Below are 20654 nucleotides of genomic sequence, written 5' to 3'. Positions count from 1 at the left end.
AACCCTAAGCCTCCACGCCCATGCTGCACCTGACCTATGATATCCCTATGTCTAAGAGCTGACTGTGCTTGCTGTACTGCCTCCTTTGGGTTCCACTTCCTCCCTGTTTTAACTGTGGGCGCTACACTCCTAACCACTGGATCCTTTGACTGAGTCAGAGTCATTTCCAGTCTAACCTTAGCACACTTGAACTCCTCTGTCAGGCTAGATAATGGCAATTCCAATATGCCTTTTCCCATATAAGGCTACACTGCTTAGGCAGCGTGGGACTACGAGCCATTTTCTAATGAATGAGTTAATCATCCTTTCTAGCTTTTCTACCTTTGAAAGGGGAACCTCATACACTGTCAGTGGCCACATCAACCGAGGCAACAATCCAAACTGCAAACACCACAACTTTAACTTTCCTGGGAGCCCTGACTTGTCTATACTTGAAATACCTTGAATCATTTCCTGCCTCACCTCCTCAAACTGTCCCTTATCACTGAGACTTGCATCATGCCATCTTCCCAAACTCTTGACTGGTTTCTCTAACACTGTAGGCACCACCTCATCATTTATAACAAACTTCTTACCTACTACCCTCTCTTTAATGATTGAAATACTCCTGGACTTACTTGGCTTCACTTTCATTCTAGCCCACTGCAGATTACTATTTAACTTATCCAACAATCTGCTAGTACATGGAGCTGTGTAAAAGATTAGCACCAACATTGAGTCTGTTCCATTTTTACTTTTTATGCAGTGTCAAATTTAAAAGAAATATGCACTTTAAAATCATTAGACCGGTCAATGAGGTGAGTCATTTCTGGGCAAGCTCGGCAAGTAATTGACCAAAAATGGTCAATTAGATGGTCTAATCATGCGTAAGTGCATATTTTTCTCATCCTAGACCCAATGTTTTTTACTTTTCAGAATTTCAACCCTTTCAATGCCAGTTTTTAGTAATTGACCATTTCTGATTATTAATTAATTCATTGACCAAAAATGGTCAGTTATTGACCATTTCTGGATCACATCCATATGAACACCATTTTAGCTGAAATTATTTGTCCAATTTTGTTTGCAAAATTGCTTGCAAACGAAATTGCTTGCCGAACATGAGAAAATGTTGCAATCTGCCGAAAAATACTAAAAACCATAATTTTGAAGCCTTATGTCCAAAATATCTGGAAGTAATTAAAAAATGCTTTTTGTAAAAAGTGGCTTGGAGCTCAAAAATAGCGCCTTTTTGCAGTTTATAATTTTCTTTTTTTTTCTTTTTTTCACATTTCTGTTTATTGAAGTTTTCAGGGCATAGATGATACAGCACATCAGTATTTCAATTTCACTGCCTGTTATAGGACTGGAAAGACAAGATAAAAAAAAAAAAAAAAGTGAAGATATGTGTATACGGTCATAGGAAAACAGGTTCACTGGAAAAGAAGAGGAAAAACAAATACCTATACCATACCCTCCCTAACAGTTTATAATGGTTTTCAATGGGGAATTTAATTAGCCATTTGTGGTCCTATAATGTTTGTAGTGCAAATTTTTGTTTCCCGGGGCCAGAAATGAGCTGAGGTACTGAAGTGTGTAAATCCTTGATATAAGCGCCCCCCCCCCCCCCCCCCCTCGCCAGCCTAGATTCATGGCATTTATGACCATTTATAACACATTTATTTATAACAATGCGAACACAGCAAATTACATCAAATTAGCCAAAACTGTACCAATCATCTATGAGGGTTAAGCCTTGCACTTGTACATAGGCTAATTAAATTAAGCCTACTTACCACTTTGGAATATGTTTTTATATTCATTTTTATTTGTTCCCAAGTTACGTTTGCCCGCGCCGATTGCAGCTGAATGGTGCGTGGAGAAATATCTTTAAATCACCGGCGTAAAAAGGTTACATAAACGTCTCCAAAGCGCACCAAGGTGCCGTGTCCGCAACGGCGCTGAGGCTGACGTTGGGTTGGACATGGTCATACATGCCAGAATAGCCTACTACTACATCTAAGCAATTTAACGGGATAGCCTACATACAGATGTAGGCTAATTCATATCTAGGCTACTCCTGCATTTTGCATCTGCAAAGTGCAACTGTGTTTCTTTTGGCCTGTATGAATTGAAATCTTCATATTTTTTCCAGCATACTCCTTGTATGAAATATGCCACTCTGCTGCCAATATGTGACCACAGAATAGGCTATTTTTATCAATGTAATATATGCCCGCACCGTGTCAGTTCAGCAGCTTTTTTTTTTAAATCTATTATCATTGTTTATTCATTTCTATGAATTATTCCATCAATGGGACGAAACACATGAGTGATAAGAGATTATTCATTGAGCCTACATTTCTAAATCTATGGTCTAAATAGGCCTACGGATTTAGGAAATTTAGACTGAGATTACACTTCCAATTGCAAAAAAGACATGCAGGTTTTATTGAGTTTATAAACTGCTGTAGGCTCGTGGAAGTTAAACCGCTGTTCAAAGAAATCAAATGACTGATGTGAATAAAAGCAGTAACATTAGACAGTCCTTCAGTAACAGACTAATGATCAGACTAATAATCAACATGGATTTTGATTCTGACATACAGTAAAGCTCCGCTAATACACTTTGATCTGCACTTTGAATGAATGAGGCGCTGTAAAAGCTGGAGCTGTCCATATTGCATTGTGATTGGCTAATTGTTGCAAACCCGCCTCTTTCGTGGGCACGAGCTCCTGTGCGCTTGCATTTTCACATGCACAAGCTCAGAGCTGGATAGGGAAATCCTAAATTGACAGACCCAGCTGATCGTTCAGCTCGATTGTGATTGTCTGGTTAAGTTGAACAGATCAATGGACAGATCCTGGATCTGTTTATCCTCCATTCGTGGTATGGGCCTCTGGTGTCACTCCACTCCTGTAAATAATGTCTTTAACCATAGTAACGTTTACTGCAGACCAATAGGGCGGCTCCCATTGCCTGTGTTGTCAGTTTACTGGACACCAGTAACCAGAGGCCTCAATTTATCCATCAGATCTTAAAGGATTAGTTCAACAAAAAATGTAAATGTCGTCAATATCTGCTCACCCTCATGTCAGTACAAACCCACCTGAGAGGCCATTTACACCTGGCACTAACATGCATTTTCTGTGATCAGATTTCAATCAGATAGTGCTTGACCACATTAACTCATTGAGTGCCAATGACGACTAAAGTCGTCAATTCAAATAGTAACGTAGAGTGCCAATGACGACTAAAGTCGTCAATTGCGTTTTTTGATGGTGGGACGTGGATCAAAGCCTGATGCATCTCCTGTAAAAATATGGGGGATGTTGAAGGTGTACAAGCTATTTTACGGACCCATTAGGTGGCGACAGTGCTCTCCAGATTAGAGAAAGGTGAGGAAAAAAGAGTAGAAGAAGCGTGGGGAAACGGAAACCGATGCATGCTGTAACGTTAGCTGTGAACAGCAGCCAATCTGCTCCCACAACTGAGCCCCCCCGTCTCCGCTGCGACAGTTCCTCCACACGATTAGTTGCCAGAAAAGGAGCACCCGACACCAGCGTCCCTCCGAAAAGTCAAATTATTCTCAGCTGGAAGCGCTGGGAGCGGCGGAACGGCGGAGCGCTGTGAAAAAGCTGGGTGCAGCGCACGTTGAAACGTGCAGAGCAAACGTGCAGCAGAGAGCCACCAGAGACACTCCCACAGAGGAGTTTGCAGTTGAGGGGGGTGGGGCACGCAGGGCACCATACAACACCGACCCAGACAGCAGGCTCGATGGACAGATTGGCAAACACAAGCTAGAATACCTGATGCCCACCAGCAGTAAATCAAGACCAGCAAGAAGGTGTAGGGTCTGCGCATGCAGGGGCCAGCGCTGCTGGTTGCAGCTAAAAAATATTATTTTGCCTTCAAAATTCCTTTGTTTTCGCTGTTTTATTGAAGGAAATTATTTTTGAGGTGTCACTACATCAGAAAATATTAGCTTCAGAGTCAGTGATGTGCTTGAAATGCTTCATTTCACAAAAGGCTCATTATCTCAGCTTCTAGTTTGAAACGTCTGTTTTATTTCATTGAAGCTCGGCTCCCACCTATTGCCATCTCTGCGTGGTACACGCTATCGAATGCTCTTACCTTTTATTACTTTAAAAGTGTCCTTTCCAACCATTCATTAGACCGTTGACAGGATGCAGACTGGACCCTTGGAAAATCCGGGGCGATCCTGACGGTCTCATGGTCTCCGATCCAATGGCTGGAGTAGAGGCGGGCACAAGCCCTCACGCCTGGAATTGGACCGGGAAAACCCCACTCTTACCTGCATTCGGCCACGGACAGACGTGTGAATTATTGCTCCAGATTAGCGTTAGCTTGCCCGACCACTTTCACTTCAACTGCTCCCCGTACATCGGCGTAGCGGACGGGAACCTCGGTCGTTGATTTTCCGGTCTGGAAGGTTACCTTCGCCTGGGCGGTGAAAGTCGGATGCGACAAAGCTAAGTGCTTTTTTTCACGTGTCGGCGGCTTGAACAAGCCGGTCCGAGTGTCGTTGTATGCTTGCTAATTGAATTGCTCTGTCTAAGCTAACCTCACGTAGAGATAACTCTCCGCTACTAGCGTCACATGTTTCGTAGCTTAGTCTTGTTCTTGTGTTGGTTACAGGTATTAGTCGGCACCATTGCCGACTAGCTTGCTAGAGTTAAGACCCGCTAAAATAGCCTGCCGCCTACGCGCGCTCGGTCTGCCACGTTAAGTGGATTGTGTTAACTCGCTTGCTTCAGTGTTACCCACAAGGCGAAAAAGAAGAGGATAAAATTAACGTTAACGTTAGTCGCCTGTCACTACTCGCTAGGTGGAACCGCGTGTTCTCCAGGATGGCTAGTGTTAACAAGGCGAAGCGCTGTGCGGACCCCAAGTGTGGCGCGTGGCTCTCAGCCAAGGACTCGCACACGCTGTGTGTTGAATGCCTGGGACAGGCCCACGCAGATAGCTGCCTCGGAGATCCAGAGTTTTGCCTCGCCTGTACTGAGATGCCTCGTAGCACTCAAAAATACAGGGCAGACTTCTTCAGAGGCCACGCTGACGGCGTTGCTGCTGCAGCTGAGCCCAGCCAGAGTCAGACTACCTCTGGGCCTGCTACCTCCGGCACCCCGCTGCCTCTCGGACAGCAGCAGGTTGACTTGGCCAGCTCTCGGGAGGGCTCCCAGCACAGCTCCCAGAAGAGCTCCCCACGTGCTTCTCGTTTGGGTTCACAGCACGGCCACAAGGAGGGTTCCCAGCAGTGCTCCCAGGGGAGCTCCCCACGTGCTTCTCGTTGGGGTTCACAGCATGGCCACAAGGAGGGTTCCCAGCAGCGCTGCCCGCTGAAGCGCCCACGGCAAGATGCGCGGGGTTCCCAGTCGGGTTCGCAGCACAGCTACCAAAGAAAAAAGGTAGGTTCCCAACAGTGCTCCCCGCCGAAGCGCCCGCGGAAACATGACACGCGGATTTCCCAACGCGGTTCTCGGTCGGGTTCACAGCACAGCTACCAGGTAGGTTCCCAGAGTGGCTTCCCGTCGGGATCACGGCAGTGCGAGCAGTATACCCGGCACAGTTTCCCAGCGGGTTCACAGCACAAGACGGGTTCCCAGCACGGTCCCCACCTGGGTTCCCCACATGGTTCCCGCTGTTCCCTGCCCCCCTCCCCCAGGTCGGGTGAAGGTGCGGCTGACTCCCGTGTCTCGGAATGGGCTCGCCTTTCCGCCAAGATGGCCGGAGGCGGGGGACCCTGGGATGACTTCCTCGAGATCTACCCAAAACGGGATGATGAGGCCTCCCTGCTGGCCAGCCCGGGTAACCCAGAAAGGGCTCACCCCAGGGGGCTCCCCCCTCCTGACGACATCTCCTCTGAGATCTACCAGAAGGAGTTCAGGGAGGTCGTGGCCAGGGCTGTATCCGCCCTCGACTGGGACTGGCCTACGCCCCCTACCGTCGAGAAGGACATGTTCACCGCCTCCCACTTCCGCGCCGTTGAGACGCCGCTACGGGGCAGCCTGCCCTTCTGCCCTGACGTGCAGCGTAGGGTTCAGCGATCCTGGACCAAACCCTACTCCTCTGAGGCCCCCATCCGATGCTTTAAGTGCTGGTCTAGCGTCGTGGAAGGGGCCCAATCAGGCTATGAACATCCCCCCCACTGGAGAAGGCGGTGGCGGACCATCTGCTTCCAGGCCAGAAGAAGGAAGGGAAGCCCTTGCTCCCCTCCCCAGCCTGCAGGAAGACTGCTTCGCTCCTGGAAAAGTCCTATCTGGCGGCAGGCCAGGCGGCCTCCATGGCCAACACTATGGCCTTCCTGCTGAAGTATCATTGCTTCCTGGTAGACCAGGTCCAAGCAGCCCCCGAGCCTGAAATGTTCACTGAGCTACGCCGGGTCTCCGACTACGTCTCAAAGATGCTGGAGTGTGTGTCGGAGGACTCAGGGAGGGTCATGGGATCTTCGGGGCCGCCTTGCGTCACCTCTGGCTGCAGCTCACCAGCCTGCGTGGCCATGAGAGGACGGACCTCCTCAACGCGCCCGTTTGCCCTACCGGGCTTTTCGGTTCAATGGCGGACCTCGCCAGCAGGGCCCAGAGGCGGCGTGAGGACACGGAGGCGGTCGGCAGAGTCCTGCCGCACAAGACCGGGGCGACCCATCACACAGCGAGGCCACCTCCTGCCCGAGGTCGTTCGACGACGACCCGCGGCAGCCCTGCACGCCGTCCACGGGACAGGCACCCCCAGGGGTGGTCCGGTCCCCCGGCCAACGCAGCCAGGAACAGCTCGAATGCCCCAAGGTCTATACTATACAACACCTCCCCAGCCAGCCTGGACTGGCGCGGGTCGAGGAAGCCGTGCCCGCCGCAGCAGGGGCTCCCGCCGTAACCCTGACAAGTCGGCCACGTTCCGGGGGAACGTACCTAGCGTTCCCCCGGGGGGGCGGATGGGCAGCCTCCACGCTGCCAGGACCCGGCGTCCCGCAGTGTTGTCGAGCGCCGAAGAGAGCCTTGCTCAGTACGTGTCCCTTGCCGGCGAAAGCTGCGAGGTGCTCGGAAGGCACCTCACCATCTGTAGGCCCCCCTGCTATTCCCCCCCCACAGCTGTCGTTGTCCCTGCTGGGGCCGCACACCACGGGCGACGACTCGCCGCGGCCTCCGGGACGCAGCTCCTATGGGCTGGTCCTGCCGGGACTGCACGCCATGCTGCCACGGCCTCCGGGACGCACCCCCCCTGGGGCCGTCCTGCTGGGGCCGTGTGCCGTGGCGCCTCAGGATCATGTGCCAAGGGTAACCCCGACTCAGGGCACCAGACCTGCCCTGGCAAACAGCCTCCCCCTGTGGAAGAGGCTGTGCAGACCCACACCGTGGGTGCTGCGATCGCTGGAGAAGGGCTACGCGCTGCAGTTCGCGGCCCCCCCGCCTGCTTTCACGGGCATCCCTGTCTCAGACCTGGCGGATGCGGACTCCATGGCTGTCCTCGGCGAGCAAGTCTCCTCACTTCTGGCAAAGGGCGCGATGCGGCCCATGCCGGACAAGGACAGGCAGTCCGGGTTCTACCACAGGTACTTCCTGGTGCCCAAGAAGGACGGGTCCCTACGGCCCATCCTCGACCTCAGGCGGCTAAACCCCCTGCTCAGGAAGCTTCCCTTCCGCATGTTGACGCTCCCCACACTGTTCAGAGCGATCAGACCCGGGGACTTCTTCATGTCAGTCGACCTAAAGGACGCCTTCTTCCACGTTTCCATCGTGGAAAGGCACAGGAGGTACCTCCGGTTCTCCTTTCAGGGAGTCTCCTACGAGTACTGCGTACTCCCCTTCGGCCTGTCTCTAAGTCCCAGGACTTTCACAGTCTGCGTCAACACAGCGCTGGCTCCCCTCCGAGAGATGGGCATCCGCGTTCTACCTCGACGACGCCCTGATAGCGGCGAGCTTGAGCGAGATGGTGTCCGCACACACCGAGGTGCTGACTTCCCACCTCCAGGCCTTGGGGTTCCTTATAAACTGGCGCAAGAGCGCCCTTGTGCCTCAACAGGCAACACGACCTTCCTGGGTCTGGAGCTAGACTCCCTTTCAATGCGCGCCCGCCTCTCTCCGGAGAGGCTGGACAACCTTCGGAGGACAGCGGAGACTCGGCGTCGCGCACGCACGATCTCCGTTCACCAGTGCTCCGTGCTACTGGGCCTTATGGCCGCGGCGACCGCGGCCATTCCTCTGGGGCTGCTGCACATGCGCCCCTTCCAGAGGTGGTTCCTCGGTCATCGCTTGGACCCAGCGATACATCGGTCCCGCGTCCTTACGCTGTCGGACCGTGCTCGCCAAGCCTTGGAAGTGTGGACGGACCACTGTTGGCTCTCAGAGGGCGCCAGACTGGGTCCGGTCCCACTCAGGCGAGTGATTCGGACCGACGCCTCCCTTTGGGGCTGGGGCGCGGTCTTCGAAGGCCAGGCGGCAAACGGGCGATGGCAAGCCCAACAGCTTCGCCACATAAACGTACTAGAGCTGGAGGCAGTTCGCCTCGCTCTTTGGCACTTCCAACATCAGATCATGGGCCACCATGTACTGATACGGTCGGACAACACCGCAACAGTGGCGTACATCAACCGCCAGGGCGGTGTCCGGTCGCTGGCTCTGAACCAGCTGGCTACGGTCATCCACGAGTGGGCCCGTCTCCACCTGCTGTCCCTGTCGGCGGCACACATTCGGGGCCACCTCAACCTGGGCGCGGACCTGCTATCGCGGGGCAACCTGCGCAACTCAGAATGGGTTCTCCACCCACAGGTGGTGGAGCAGATCTGGGCCAAGTTCGGGCGAGCCAGCGTCGATCTCTTCACCTCGCGGCTCGCACACCATTGCCCCCAGTGGTTTTCCATCCTCGCGGACGATCCACCGTTGGGCCACGACGCGCTGGCGCACGTCTGGCCGAGGGCGGCCCTCTATGCGTTCCCCCCAATCGCACTGATTCCCCAGGTGCTGGCCAGGGTGAGACAGCAAGGGCTACAGCTCATTCTGGTAGCCCCGCACTGGCCGTCGCAGGTCTGGTTTGCGGATCTAATCACTCTGACGAGAGGTCCTCCGTGGCTGCTGCCGCGTCGGAAGGACCTGCTGTCGCAGGCGGGCGGAGAGATACTCCACCCATCCCCACACAAGTGGAAGCTGGCCGTTTGGTCCCTGAACGGGAACGGTTGCTAGCCCAGGGCCTGCCTGCGAACGTGGTGCAGACCATACAGAGTGCTAGAGCCACCTCGACTCGCACTCAGTACACCTACAAGTGGCGGTCCTTCTCGCGCTGGTGCGCAGAAAGGAACCTGGACCCGGTGACCTGCGACGTTCGGCCCATTCTCTGCTTCCTCCAGGGTCTGTACGAAGCGGGCCAATCGCCGCAGTCCCTTAAGGTATATGTGGCCGCCATCTCGGCCTGCCACATGGACATCGAGGGCAAGACAGTGGGAGGCCTGTCTTTGGTCTCTCGTTTCATGACGGGTGTGCGCAAGCTTCGCCCCCAGACGAGGAACATCTTTCCCAAGTGGGACTTGGTCACGGTCTTGGATGGCCTCTCGAGGCCTCCGTTTGAACCACTCGAAGCTGCCGACCTGAAACACCTCTCGCTGAAGACGGCATTGCTTCTCGCTTTGTCTTCCGGCAAGAGAGTGGGAGACTTGATTGCCCTGTCAGTGCAACAATTGTGCATGGTGTTCTCTAACGATGGGCGCAGGGCCACGCTCCGCCCGAACCCTGCTTATCAGCCTAAGTGTATTGGGGCTGGCTTCAGGTCCATGACCATAGACCTGGTCGCGTTTGAGCCTTCCGCCTCTTCTTCTGCGGAAGAGAGGAGACTTCGGTCGCTCTGCCCCGTGCAGGCGCTCCGTGCCTATGTGGCCAAGACGCGTACTTTGCGTACGTCTAACCAGCTTCTGGTGTGCCATGGGGCTAAGGCTTTGGGCAAGCCGTTGTCCAAACAGCGTCTATCGCACTGGATAGTGGAGGCCATTAACTTGGCCTATTCTGCCGCTGGGAAGGTTCCACCGTAAGGAATTAAGGCCCACTCTACTCGGGGCGTGGCTTCTTCCTGGGCGCTGTTGCGCGGTGTGACGGTAGAAGATATGTGCGCAGCCGCGTCATGGTCGACTCACCATACCTTTGTGAGGTTTTATAGTCTGGATGTGGGAGGCGCGACGTTCGCTCATGCGGTTCTGTCTGCCTCCGCGGACTAGTTGCCTCGCTGACTGCTCCCCAATCCTTATCGAGTTCCCATGCGCTATGCCGTGACGGCCCATTTTTCGATCGAGAGTCGCAAGGTCGGGCACTTAGGTGCTCCTTTGCAGCAAGGTCGGTTGTAAGGTGGCAATAGGTGGGAGCCGAGCTTCAACGAAATAAAACTAAGGGGTTGTCCTACAACCCAGGTTTTATGAGTGAAGCGAGGCTCCCACCTCAGGTGCCTTGCTGCCAGTCTGTCTGGTTGTGGCCGAATGCCGGGTGAGTGGGGTTTTCCCGGTCCAATTCCAGGCATGAGGGCTTGTGCCCGTCTCTACTCCAGCCATTGGATCGGAGACCATGAGACCATCAGGATCGCCCCGGATTTTCAAAGGGTCCAGTCTGCATCCTGTCAACGGTCTAATGAATGGTTGGAAAGGACACTTTTAAAGTAATAAAAGGTAAGAGCATTCGATAGCGTGTACCACGCAGAGATGGCAATAGGTGGGAGCCTCGCTTCACTCATAAAACCTGGGTTGTAGGACAACCCCTTAGTTTTTGGTGAAACCAACCTATCTAATACTGCTGATAACTAAAGAACGGAAAATGATATCAATAAACTTTTTTTTGCTGATGATACAAGAGAGTCTCATCGTTCTTTGGGCGTGTTCGGTGTTTACATAGTAATATCACACAATATTCTGTGGGCCTCGAGAAATCACTGAAAACGCTCTGAAAGGGCTGGCACTGGGAGCATCCGTTTTCCAGAAGTGGCTGGCACTCAATGAGTTAAAGGGATACGCCAACATTTTGAGAGATTCACCTATTTGCCATATTGCAGAAAGTAAATGGAGAATGTGGATGCCTTTATCGTCACTGTGTGTGCCCTACAAAGAGCAGTACAGCCATCGCTGCTACTTAGCTTAGCACTACAATTGTAGTGAACGGTACAGCTGCCTACTCCCGTTCAGTCGCCCAAAATACACATTGCAACAGCGCCAGAAACACGCACATGTACATTTTGTGACTCGTGTACTCACCACGCGCAGGGCCGATTTTACACTTCATGGGCCCTGGGGCTATTCATCTCTGCAGGGCCCCCCCCCTCAAGCGGAAGGGAGTTTTTTGGCGGCACCCGCAAAAAAAATGTGAGTGTTTTTTTTTAACCTTTTTTAGCCGTATTTAAAGGAATATCTCATTTTAAATCAACATTAGGATTATACTGTTGTGATGTCATTATTCAGTATCTTCTCCTTTTCTCACTAACTTTCATGTCACCACCTGCTCTCCTGTCAGCATTCTAACTTACAAACACAAACTGTAGGTTTAGCCATCATGTTCTTTCATAAACAGCCTGATTGGAAAGAAAACATTGCCACTGAGATGTCACAACAAGCACTTTTATTATTATTATTTAGTATTTATTATTGCTGTTATTATTACAGTGCACACACACATGGTTATTCAATTATTGCACAAATCAATCAAGCAGTATTCAAGTGTGTTCGTACCTGAAATGTCTTCTTCCTGACTTTTGCCGTGGCAAAGCGTTTGACTAGAGTGGTGAAGTCCAATGTTCTAACAATGTCACTTTCCAATGACATCAATGTCAAGTGGGTGAGCCTTTCTTGTCCCCAAAAAAGTTTTTTTTTTTTTTTTTTTTGGGCCCCTTGATGTCCCGGGCCCCGGTGCTTCAGCCCCGGTAAGCCCGTTGGTAAAATCGGCCCTGACCACGCGATGAAATAATAATCCAAAGTTACTGGAAACGGTAATTTTCAAAGTAAATCCACACACCCAGAACTAACAAACATTAACCAAACTAACCAAGAGAAACTGAAGTTACTTCCTCGTTTGCCATGAGGCGCTGTACACAGCGCATGCATTGCACACAGGCACAACTAGATCTCTCATCTCGGACAATATACATCACAGCAACACCAACATGGCCTGGCGGGAGAGACATCACTTATTCAATTCAATTCAATTCAAAAAACTTTATTAGTCCCGCAAGGGGCAATTTAAGGCATGAATACTGCAAACAAGCTGCGACTTATGCGACTGATTGTGTGTAGTCTTTCTGATTTATAACTTATAGTGCAACAGTTTTACCACAAACCTTGACTTTCTTGACTTCCAAAGTTACCTTTTAAATTGACAAACATCATAACTGGGGCGCAATTCAAATGGGATGAATAAAAGTATCATCTCTCTCCGTTCACCACCATTAATATATTTTTAAGATGCTGGTGCGCATAGGGTCTGACCTGAAGGGGAGGGACTTTGGCTCTCTATTACCTAACAATAGGGCTGGCACGGATCAGAAAAGCGACGGATTTTGAGCCACGGATCACGGATTTTTCGGACCAGCAAAAAATATAGGCTATATCAGATTTTTTCTCTCAAAATTAGATTTTCGATTTGATTTTTTAATACTATTATACTTGCAGGGCCATTTGTTGCCCTGCACAGCTCAAAAAAATATTTTTTTCTCATGACACAATTTATGCTTTTACTCTGAAAGCAGAACAACCCAACTTCCTGTTTTAGGTGGCACTGCGCCTAACTTCCTGGCTGTTGCTTGCTAACGTAGTCACTTGACACGGGTACAGACTAGAACGGGTGAGTCTGGAAACATAACGTTGATGCTACGTTAAGCTACTCGGTGGCCCCACGTGTTGTTTTGTTATGTGTCCAAGGCAACATTTCACCGTCCGGTGATAATGTGTTCGTGAAACGTGTGCGCGTGTGTGTGTGTGTTGTGGCTCTCGTTATCTTGTGCAGCCCGCTACACGCTGCTCGCATTCCTGTGCTTTTTCAGGTGTTGAAATAAGTTTGTTGTCTTTAGTAGCCACTAGCCACAGCCTTCAGAGAGACTTTACAGCGGCGACAAGGGATGAGGAAGCTCACTTGTGCTTGCCATGATGATGCATGTCTGTGTCTGGCTGCGCTGCAGGCGTTCTCATACACTAACGTTAAACGTTAAATGAAACGAAAGGGTCACACAGAACCCGCCGGGTCCCGCGGGCTGGCCCGCCCTGCAGGCGGTCTGGGTTGGCAAATTATGAAAATATCGCGGGTGTGGGCGGGGCAGCTCAGAACATGACAAAGCAACATTATTAAATAATTTAGAGCAGTAAAACACCCTTTATTAAGACGTGAACTCTCTCACACACGTAGGCATACACACAATCAGACAGACAAGGCGACTCTGAAGCCCTCTCTATAGCATATATGGAGTAAAGAAACGCTTCAATGACGTAGCCTATGTGCTCTCAAAACAAACATTTTGGAAGGATTATTCACTGTAATTATTATTTGAAGTGTCCATAAAACTAATGCCACTGCAGATTTTCTGTTGTGGACTCGACTGTGATCTATTTGTCAACTTTACTGCAACGTGAGTAGGCTACGTGACCAATTGAGAGCGCATGAGGTAATTAAAAGAAATGGGGAAGAATAAGAACTGTTCCTGTAGCCTACCTCTACCTGGCTGCTACCTCCATTTGAAGACCTTGGATTAATTGAAGAAAGACCGATAATAGCTGAGTTTGTAATGAAGCAGAAAGAAATCAACGACATGAAAGAAGCCGCGCAACGCATCCAGAGCAATACAACTGTTGTCGCGCATGCATGTGAGAGAGGGGGGAGAGAGACAGAGTTATTAGCTACTTTGCACACCTTGGAGAGCTCTGCTGCGCTCCTCCTGAGTCCGGAGACATATTACATTAAATTGGCTGTTGCGGGCTGCTGGGTTGGGCTGGGTTCAGAATTTTCTGATATTTTAAAGGGCTGGGCGGGGCGGGCTGGCTCCAATGACGGGCTGGGTTGGGGCGGGCCTTAAAAAACCTGACCCGCGCATCACTACTAGCAACTGTAATAAGCCATAAACCATGCATTTACAAAAGTCCACTTTCAGTTCCAAATATCACAATCAATCTAAACTCACTGAAACTCTTTCTGAAGAATTTAACTGAAGCCACACACATGTTCTCAAGACCTCTCTCCCCCTCTCCTTCTTTCCCTCTCTCTCTCTGTGTCTCTCTCTCCCTCTCTCTCTCTGTGTCTGTCTCTCTCTTCCTCTCTCTTTTAGTGTTTCTCAGGCTGGAGCAGATTCTCCTCAGTCGTCGGGAGGTGTCAGTCCACAGAGCAGCCCTCTGTCTCCGCCCCTCTCCTTCACGCCACACCACCCCGGACACTAAGACCCCGCTCTCCCCTACTCACCCACCAGGTGTCACCACTCTGGCCAAAGACTATAGAAGCCAAGAGACTAAGGCCTGGTGCTTTTTTGACAACCATGCCGCCATCTTGGCCTGAAAATGCCTCCTTGCTCCAATGGGAAACAGCACAGAGCCATGACAGAGACACACCATGACCAGGAAGAACACAGGCCATTTCCATATAGGTACTTTAGTACCGCACTTTGTAGGCGGGACGTTTTACTGGAATCAGTACGGTAATCACCTTCAGGCCAAAATGGAGGATTTGCTGTGCGCTAAAGTTGCAATGGAACTGTCATTAGCCTCCAGTTCTTAGCGATGTAAGTTCTTTGCCCTGCCTCTGTGGCTGCAGGTCACCAGCTGCTCCAGACACCAGTCAAACAGACAGTAGTAACGCGGTGAAACACAGTCGGGGGTTTCGGGTCTGTTTCTCCTCCCACAGACTCCAGGTGGCGCCGTCGAGACTTGACTTTATGTCTCGAGTTGCTCCACTGTCTGCCATTTTTTCACGGGAGCAAAACGTGGCGGGCGCTTCAGGAGAGTCGCATATCTGGAGCTGACAGACACTTTCAAAGGTTTAAAAGATTATTTTGGGGATATCAGTGTTTTGTATGTCCATGGATGAAGGCGTCGTGCTAGAATTGGATTTTGGCCAGCCTGCTTTCTGCTCCATAGCTTTTCATCAGGTTTAGCCGTGGAGCTGGAGATGTTTGCAAAGTCAAGACTGACCAGTGCCATCTATCTGGAGTCTGTGGGACAAACCTGTTCCCTACACCCTGCACGGTGTGTTTTCACGGTGAAGCGGAGGGGTTGGCGTTCACATTGGAGTTTTGGATCCTTCAGCAAACTGGAAGCTTCCTGGAAGTTCGTCAACTGTCCGTCGGAGATCCGCCGGTTGATTGAATATTTAATCGGATCACCTCTTCCTCTCTCCAGTTCATCTATCAGTTTATCAGGTGGCCTACGTGGGCTTTTGGATTAAACCAATCATGTTTGACTGTAAGCCGCTCAGAAGGACTTCCTGGATGGATGGAGGGAGGCCCGGCAGGGCTCCACACAAACAGCCTAACCCAAGGACCCCAAAAAAAGGATAAGACGTCACAGCATTAAAATCTTGCACTGGGGCCAGTTCTAGACTATTGAAGTGAATGGGGCAAGCAGGGTAAGTCCCACTATAAATCATCATATCTGTGTCATTTCACCTTTGATTGAAAGATGCTTCCATCAGATTAAAGAAAAGACGTGATGTTGACTGATGTTTTTTTATGTGTTTGTTTTCCTTATTATTGGTCTCCAAACTGATCATGGCTCTGTCCAGCAGCTGCATATAGCTAAACTCAAGCCCCTGTTTGGTTCAAGATAAGAGCTAGAATAGCTAACTACATCATGATACATGACCGAACAGGGCATCAGTCAACATCACGTAACGTGTTTTCTTTAATCTGGTGGAAGCTTTTTTCATCAAAGATGAAACGACACGAGAGATATGATGCTTTATAGTGGGACGTACCCTGCCCGCCCCATTCACTTAAATAGAACTGGTCCCAATGCAAAATTTGAATGTGAGTGATGTCTTATCCTTCTTTTTTAGCATCCTTGCCCTAAACGAGGAAGCAGCTCCTCCTCTCTGACCAATCAGAGGATGCCGTTTTGAAGTTTCAGAACTTGGTTCGCTGGTCAAAATTCTTTGGTTCTGAGAAGGTTCTAATCAGGTCTTGAGTTGTAATCAAGACATAGCGGACGATAACTTCGGCGCAGAGAAACACTGATGCTCTTATTGTGAAGCGGCTGAATGTGGTGGGAGTGAAAGGTCACGCGGAGGCAGGGTGTTTGGCCCGGTCAGACTGTGACTGGGAACTAAACTAAACCAACTTCAGCCAAAACTGTGTTTTAGAGTTGTATTCTGACAAGGAAAGACAATGAATAGCTTTGTTAGTGATCGGTTATTAATTAATAAGTTGGCTTATTGGCCACGTTGGATCAGGATTATTTGAGTTCCAGTGATTTGAGTCCTTAAGAAACACGGCTCTGAAACCGACAGATCAGTGATTTGTCTCCTTTAGAAACACGGCTCTGAAGCCGACAGATCAGTGATTTGTCTCCTTTAGAAACACGGCTCTGAAGCCGACAGATCAGTGATTTGACTCCTTTAGAAACACGGCTCTGAAGCCGACAGATCAGTGATTTGTCTCCTTTAGAAACACGGCTCTGAAGCCGACAGATCAGTGATTTGACTCCTTTAGAAACACGGCTCTGAAACCGACAGAGCAGTGATTTGTCTCCTTTAGAAACACGGCTCTGAAGCCGACAGATCAGTGATTTGACTCCTTTAGAAACACGGCTCTGAAGCCGAAAGAGCAGTGATTTGTCTCCTTTAGAAACACGGCTCTGAAGCCGACAGATCAGTGATTTGTCTCCTTTAGAAACACGGCTCTGAAGCCGACAGATCAGTGATTTGACTCCTTTAGAAACACGGCTCTGAAGCCGACAGATCGGTCACACTGTGAGCTGGACTCACTCATCCAACCAGTGAGCCTGCAGGGCTGGCCCATTAACCCTTTACTGTGCACTGACCTGTACATTTCCTCAATTAGTAATCCAAGAATATTGGCTGATGAAGTAATTGTACTTCTTTAATCATCAACACTAATAATGGTGATTAATGTAGATGATCATATGCAGCAGACATTGTTTGAGTAGTAATTATGCAGTCCTGCAGTGAACCCTGAAGTTGACCCGTGCTGTAAAGGTTATGTCCAAACCCAAACCAAATCCAATGACTTTCTGTGAGGCCAAAACTGCAAATCAGTGTTTCTGTCAATATTTGTTGAGCCCAAAGTGAGTCATGAAGCTCGAGCGCCACAAAACCGCCTCTGACGGTTTAAGTCATGTCAAGTTTATTTGTATAGCCATAATTCTCAAGCTTTATAGAGAATATGTCTAGCTAAGCACTATCTGTCTCCGTTTGCAGCCCGGGTTCTTAAACCGTGGCTCCTGAGCCCAAAGTGGGCTGAGAGTCCGCGTGTTCCAGCCAGTGGTCTGTCTGAGGGTCTGGTCTTGTTTTTCATGCTGTGCAGTCCGCAGTCAGATCTTCTTCCAGTGGCCATATTGTTTTGTCTGCTGCACATCATACAGTTTAAGAAAACTGTCTTTGTCTTCAACAAATTAGTTCCAAATCCAGTACAAGTTAACTTAAACTTCACGTTCAGGTCTGGAATGATCTGTATGAAGCATTATCATAATTCTTTTCATCAGCAAGATCAAATTGTTGTTTTTGTGTCTGCAAATGTTGGAAATCTGTTGTTGAACCAAAGCTGTTATTCAGCAGTTTGTCGGTGGCCATCTTGTGTGATCGAACCATATCTTCATGTCAAGCTCCTGCTTCCCATCCAATTTTTGCACTTCCTCAGGACCCGAAAAACCACCTGCAAAAGTACCTACAGTAGTAGCTTCTCCTCACTGTGCCGAGACACGGAGCGCTTTTAGGTGTAAATCCATGGGGGAAAGATGGCTGACTCGTTTCCCTGCACACTCTTAAAAAGGACGTGTCGTTTCCAACACGTTGACAGCATCCCATAATGACGAACCTTTTTTTAACCACCCGACCTTTCACTTGTGAAATATGTACATAGGAGTATCTATAAGCTGTTTTATGGAAGTGTCTTATTCAAAACCGAAAGAAAGATTTCATTTCAGCAACAAAAGAAATGTTTCCAAATCTTTTAGTCGTGGATTTTGTTTAAAATTTTCACAATTTTGCACAAAATACTAGTTAGACCATATTAATCATATTTCGCTGTTACATATCTTACAGAAGCAGAGAATGGCCATGCTTGCATTTTTTTTATGCCACCTGATTTATTGTCAGATCAAGGAGTAGCCTGCATTGTCTTCTGTTAGATAACATTCACATCAGTCCTTTTGATAACAGGATAAATTAACCCGTTATTGTGGGGAAAAAATATTTGTTTTCTCAAGATAATTAACTCATGATGTTGAGATAACGGCACTAAAAAAATTGCAAGCTCGGCTTCCATAATATCCTGGTGTAAGACATGCTGTTTAGTTCTGCCGCCATTTGTTTTCCCGATTTGTTAGCGTATGTCTGTCTATCTACTTGTCTGGCTCGGTCTGTCTGTGTGGAAAACTAAGTTTCCTCTTAAATTGCCGGTGACAATCAGCGACGTTCTGGGTTTGAAAATATCTTGTTACCAAAAAATAGTAAAAATAGTACATAGTTCTGGTTGGATGAAGAGCGGTTGTCATGGCAACTGGTCAGGATCCATGCAGCTCGAGGTCTGTAGAATACCGGGTCGACGACACTGCATTCAAGTCGACTTAAAAAAAATGTTTCTTTGTTTAATTTTGTTTGAAATGTTCTATGGACTATACTGATTCTAAATATAACTGAATCATTTGGTTTGACCAAGTACAACTTTTTATAAGCATTTTACGAAATGTCTGGGAAAATAAATGGCGGATGAAATCCCTTGGTTCGTATGCTTAACCTGGGAAGAGGGTGTGACTTTGGCTCTCTATAGACGGTTTTTGGACTGAACTGTGTTGCTAGGGAACAGTTTGAAACCTAGCTAATTTCCTGTCCGCTATTGGCATCACACTGCAAACAGGAAGTAAGCCGGGGCAATTTAGAATGTTTATGTTGTCAATTTAAACCCGTCTATAATGTAGCAACCGTTTTATAAAAGCAATAAGCCCCATGAGGCTGTGGTTTACAGTGATTTTACAGATTTTAAGAGGTGTTTACAGCATGCTGCGATGCGCCGTGCCATAAACACCCTGACACATAAGCATACAGACCTTGCATAGCAATCTGCAATCTCAGATTCCACCCCCTCCCATCTACCGTTAATGTCAGAAATTTTTACTTTTTGACTGAGGTAAAAAAAGAAGAAAAATACACCCACAGCACCTTTTTAATATGTAGGAAAGAGACGCAGATCTGCCAGGGAGAAATATGAGAGACAGAGGTGATAAAGGGAAGTAAAAGTAACCTGATCCTCCGAGATGGGGGCGGTATTGTTTTCACAACAAGACAGAATGTGAAACAAACCCATCCATCTGGCAGCGTCAGGTTAAAGTAAAAGCACATCTATGAAAACATTCAGACAAGTATTTTCAAACTGTAAATAGTTTTTTTGGGACAAATTCTCTACATACCACAAATGAGATGATGTATTTTTATGTGACTGTAAAAAGACAAATAAAAGACTATATTGGAATATTCATTCCCTCCTGACTCCTGGCTGTAAAATGGGTCAAGTTTCCAGTGAAGACAACTCATGTACACCCTATAAATATTATATTGTATATGAAAAGTATCAATAAAAAATGTATCATATCAGAAAATGCCCTTTCTCTTCTGATCAGAAACACATTGTAACAGATGAGCTTCTGTATTAGTCACGTGAAACCACATTCAATTCAAAACACATTTCGGACAAGTTAGTTTTCATGTGAACTTATATTTACATTGTATTCTGATATCACGTAAAAAAAAATCATTGTGAAATGTTCATCTCCCACACACACACATTATGCATATTTTTCACATTTCTCCCTGCTGTGGCAAATTATTCATTTCTCATGTGAAAACGGAATTTCAGCAACACAGGCAGAAACACTGAACTTATTATTATTATCACTTCAAAACACAGTGCAAAACTTGTCATCTCAACACAAAAATAAAATAACAATAACCGTATACGATTATAGCAGCAGCCAATGACAGTGAGTGCAGTACAGAGTCCGGGTCGGTCTGTCTCTCAGGTGTAATAATCCCACAATGATCACGGCTTTAAAGCCGTTTTCCCACATGCGCTTTGTACCGCTAAATGACCGGAACGTGGTCTAATGCCTGCATGTGTGAAAGTTGTTTTCCGGTATAAGCGCGACCCCGTCATCGCGGACATTTCACCAGTTTCGAGCCAGTCAGAATAGCGGTATGCGCGATAGCGGACTCAAGTGTAGAACGGGTCCAGTCATTTCCCGCGACACTCTCATGGGAGAGGTGTACACACGTTGCTTAAAGTTCCAGCGGGCATAATCTAATCATTCGCGCACATTAAAGCAAACTGGCGAAATGATCTTGTGATAATAATGTGTGGGCGTGCTGATTTTCCCCTCTCTCCTCTCTGCTGCCTGCTCGCTCTCTGGCCACAGTCCTCCTCCTCCTTCAGTCACAGCCCGACAGGGACACAGACGAAGCAAATGCACGAAGCGAAATGTGGAAGTATTTTG

The 20654-nt window shown here is 48.6% G+C and overlaps 1 protein-coding gene across 1 annotated transcript in view; it reads left to right on the top strand.

Moving 5' to 3' along the window:
* LOC310784274 (P2R1A-PPP2R2A-interacting phosphatase regulator 1) overlaps positions 1-19700 on the top strand; it is a 73549-nt gene extending 53849 nt beyond the window's left edge. The window contains exon 9 of the mRNA XM_083645291.1: positions 14270-19700. Coding sequence (XP_083501417.1) covers positions 14270-14378 — 109 coding nt within the window. The 3' untranslated portion in view covers positions 14379-19700. The remainder of the gene's footprint in view (positions 1-14269) is intronic.
* Positions 19701-20654: the final 954 nt, after the last annotated feature.

Source organism: Poromitra crassiceps (genome assembly GCF_964638095.1).
Source record: "Poromitra crassiceps genome assembly, chromosome: 1".
In the NCBI taxonomy this organism is placed as follows: domain Eukaryota; kingdom Metazoa; phylum Chordata; class Actinopteri; order Beryciformes; family Melamphaidae; genus Poromitra; species Poromitra crassiceps.
Note: the sequence above shows the minus strand (reverse complement) of the source record. Positions and strands in the feature narration are given on the sequence as shown.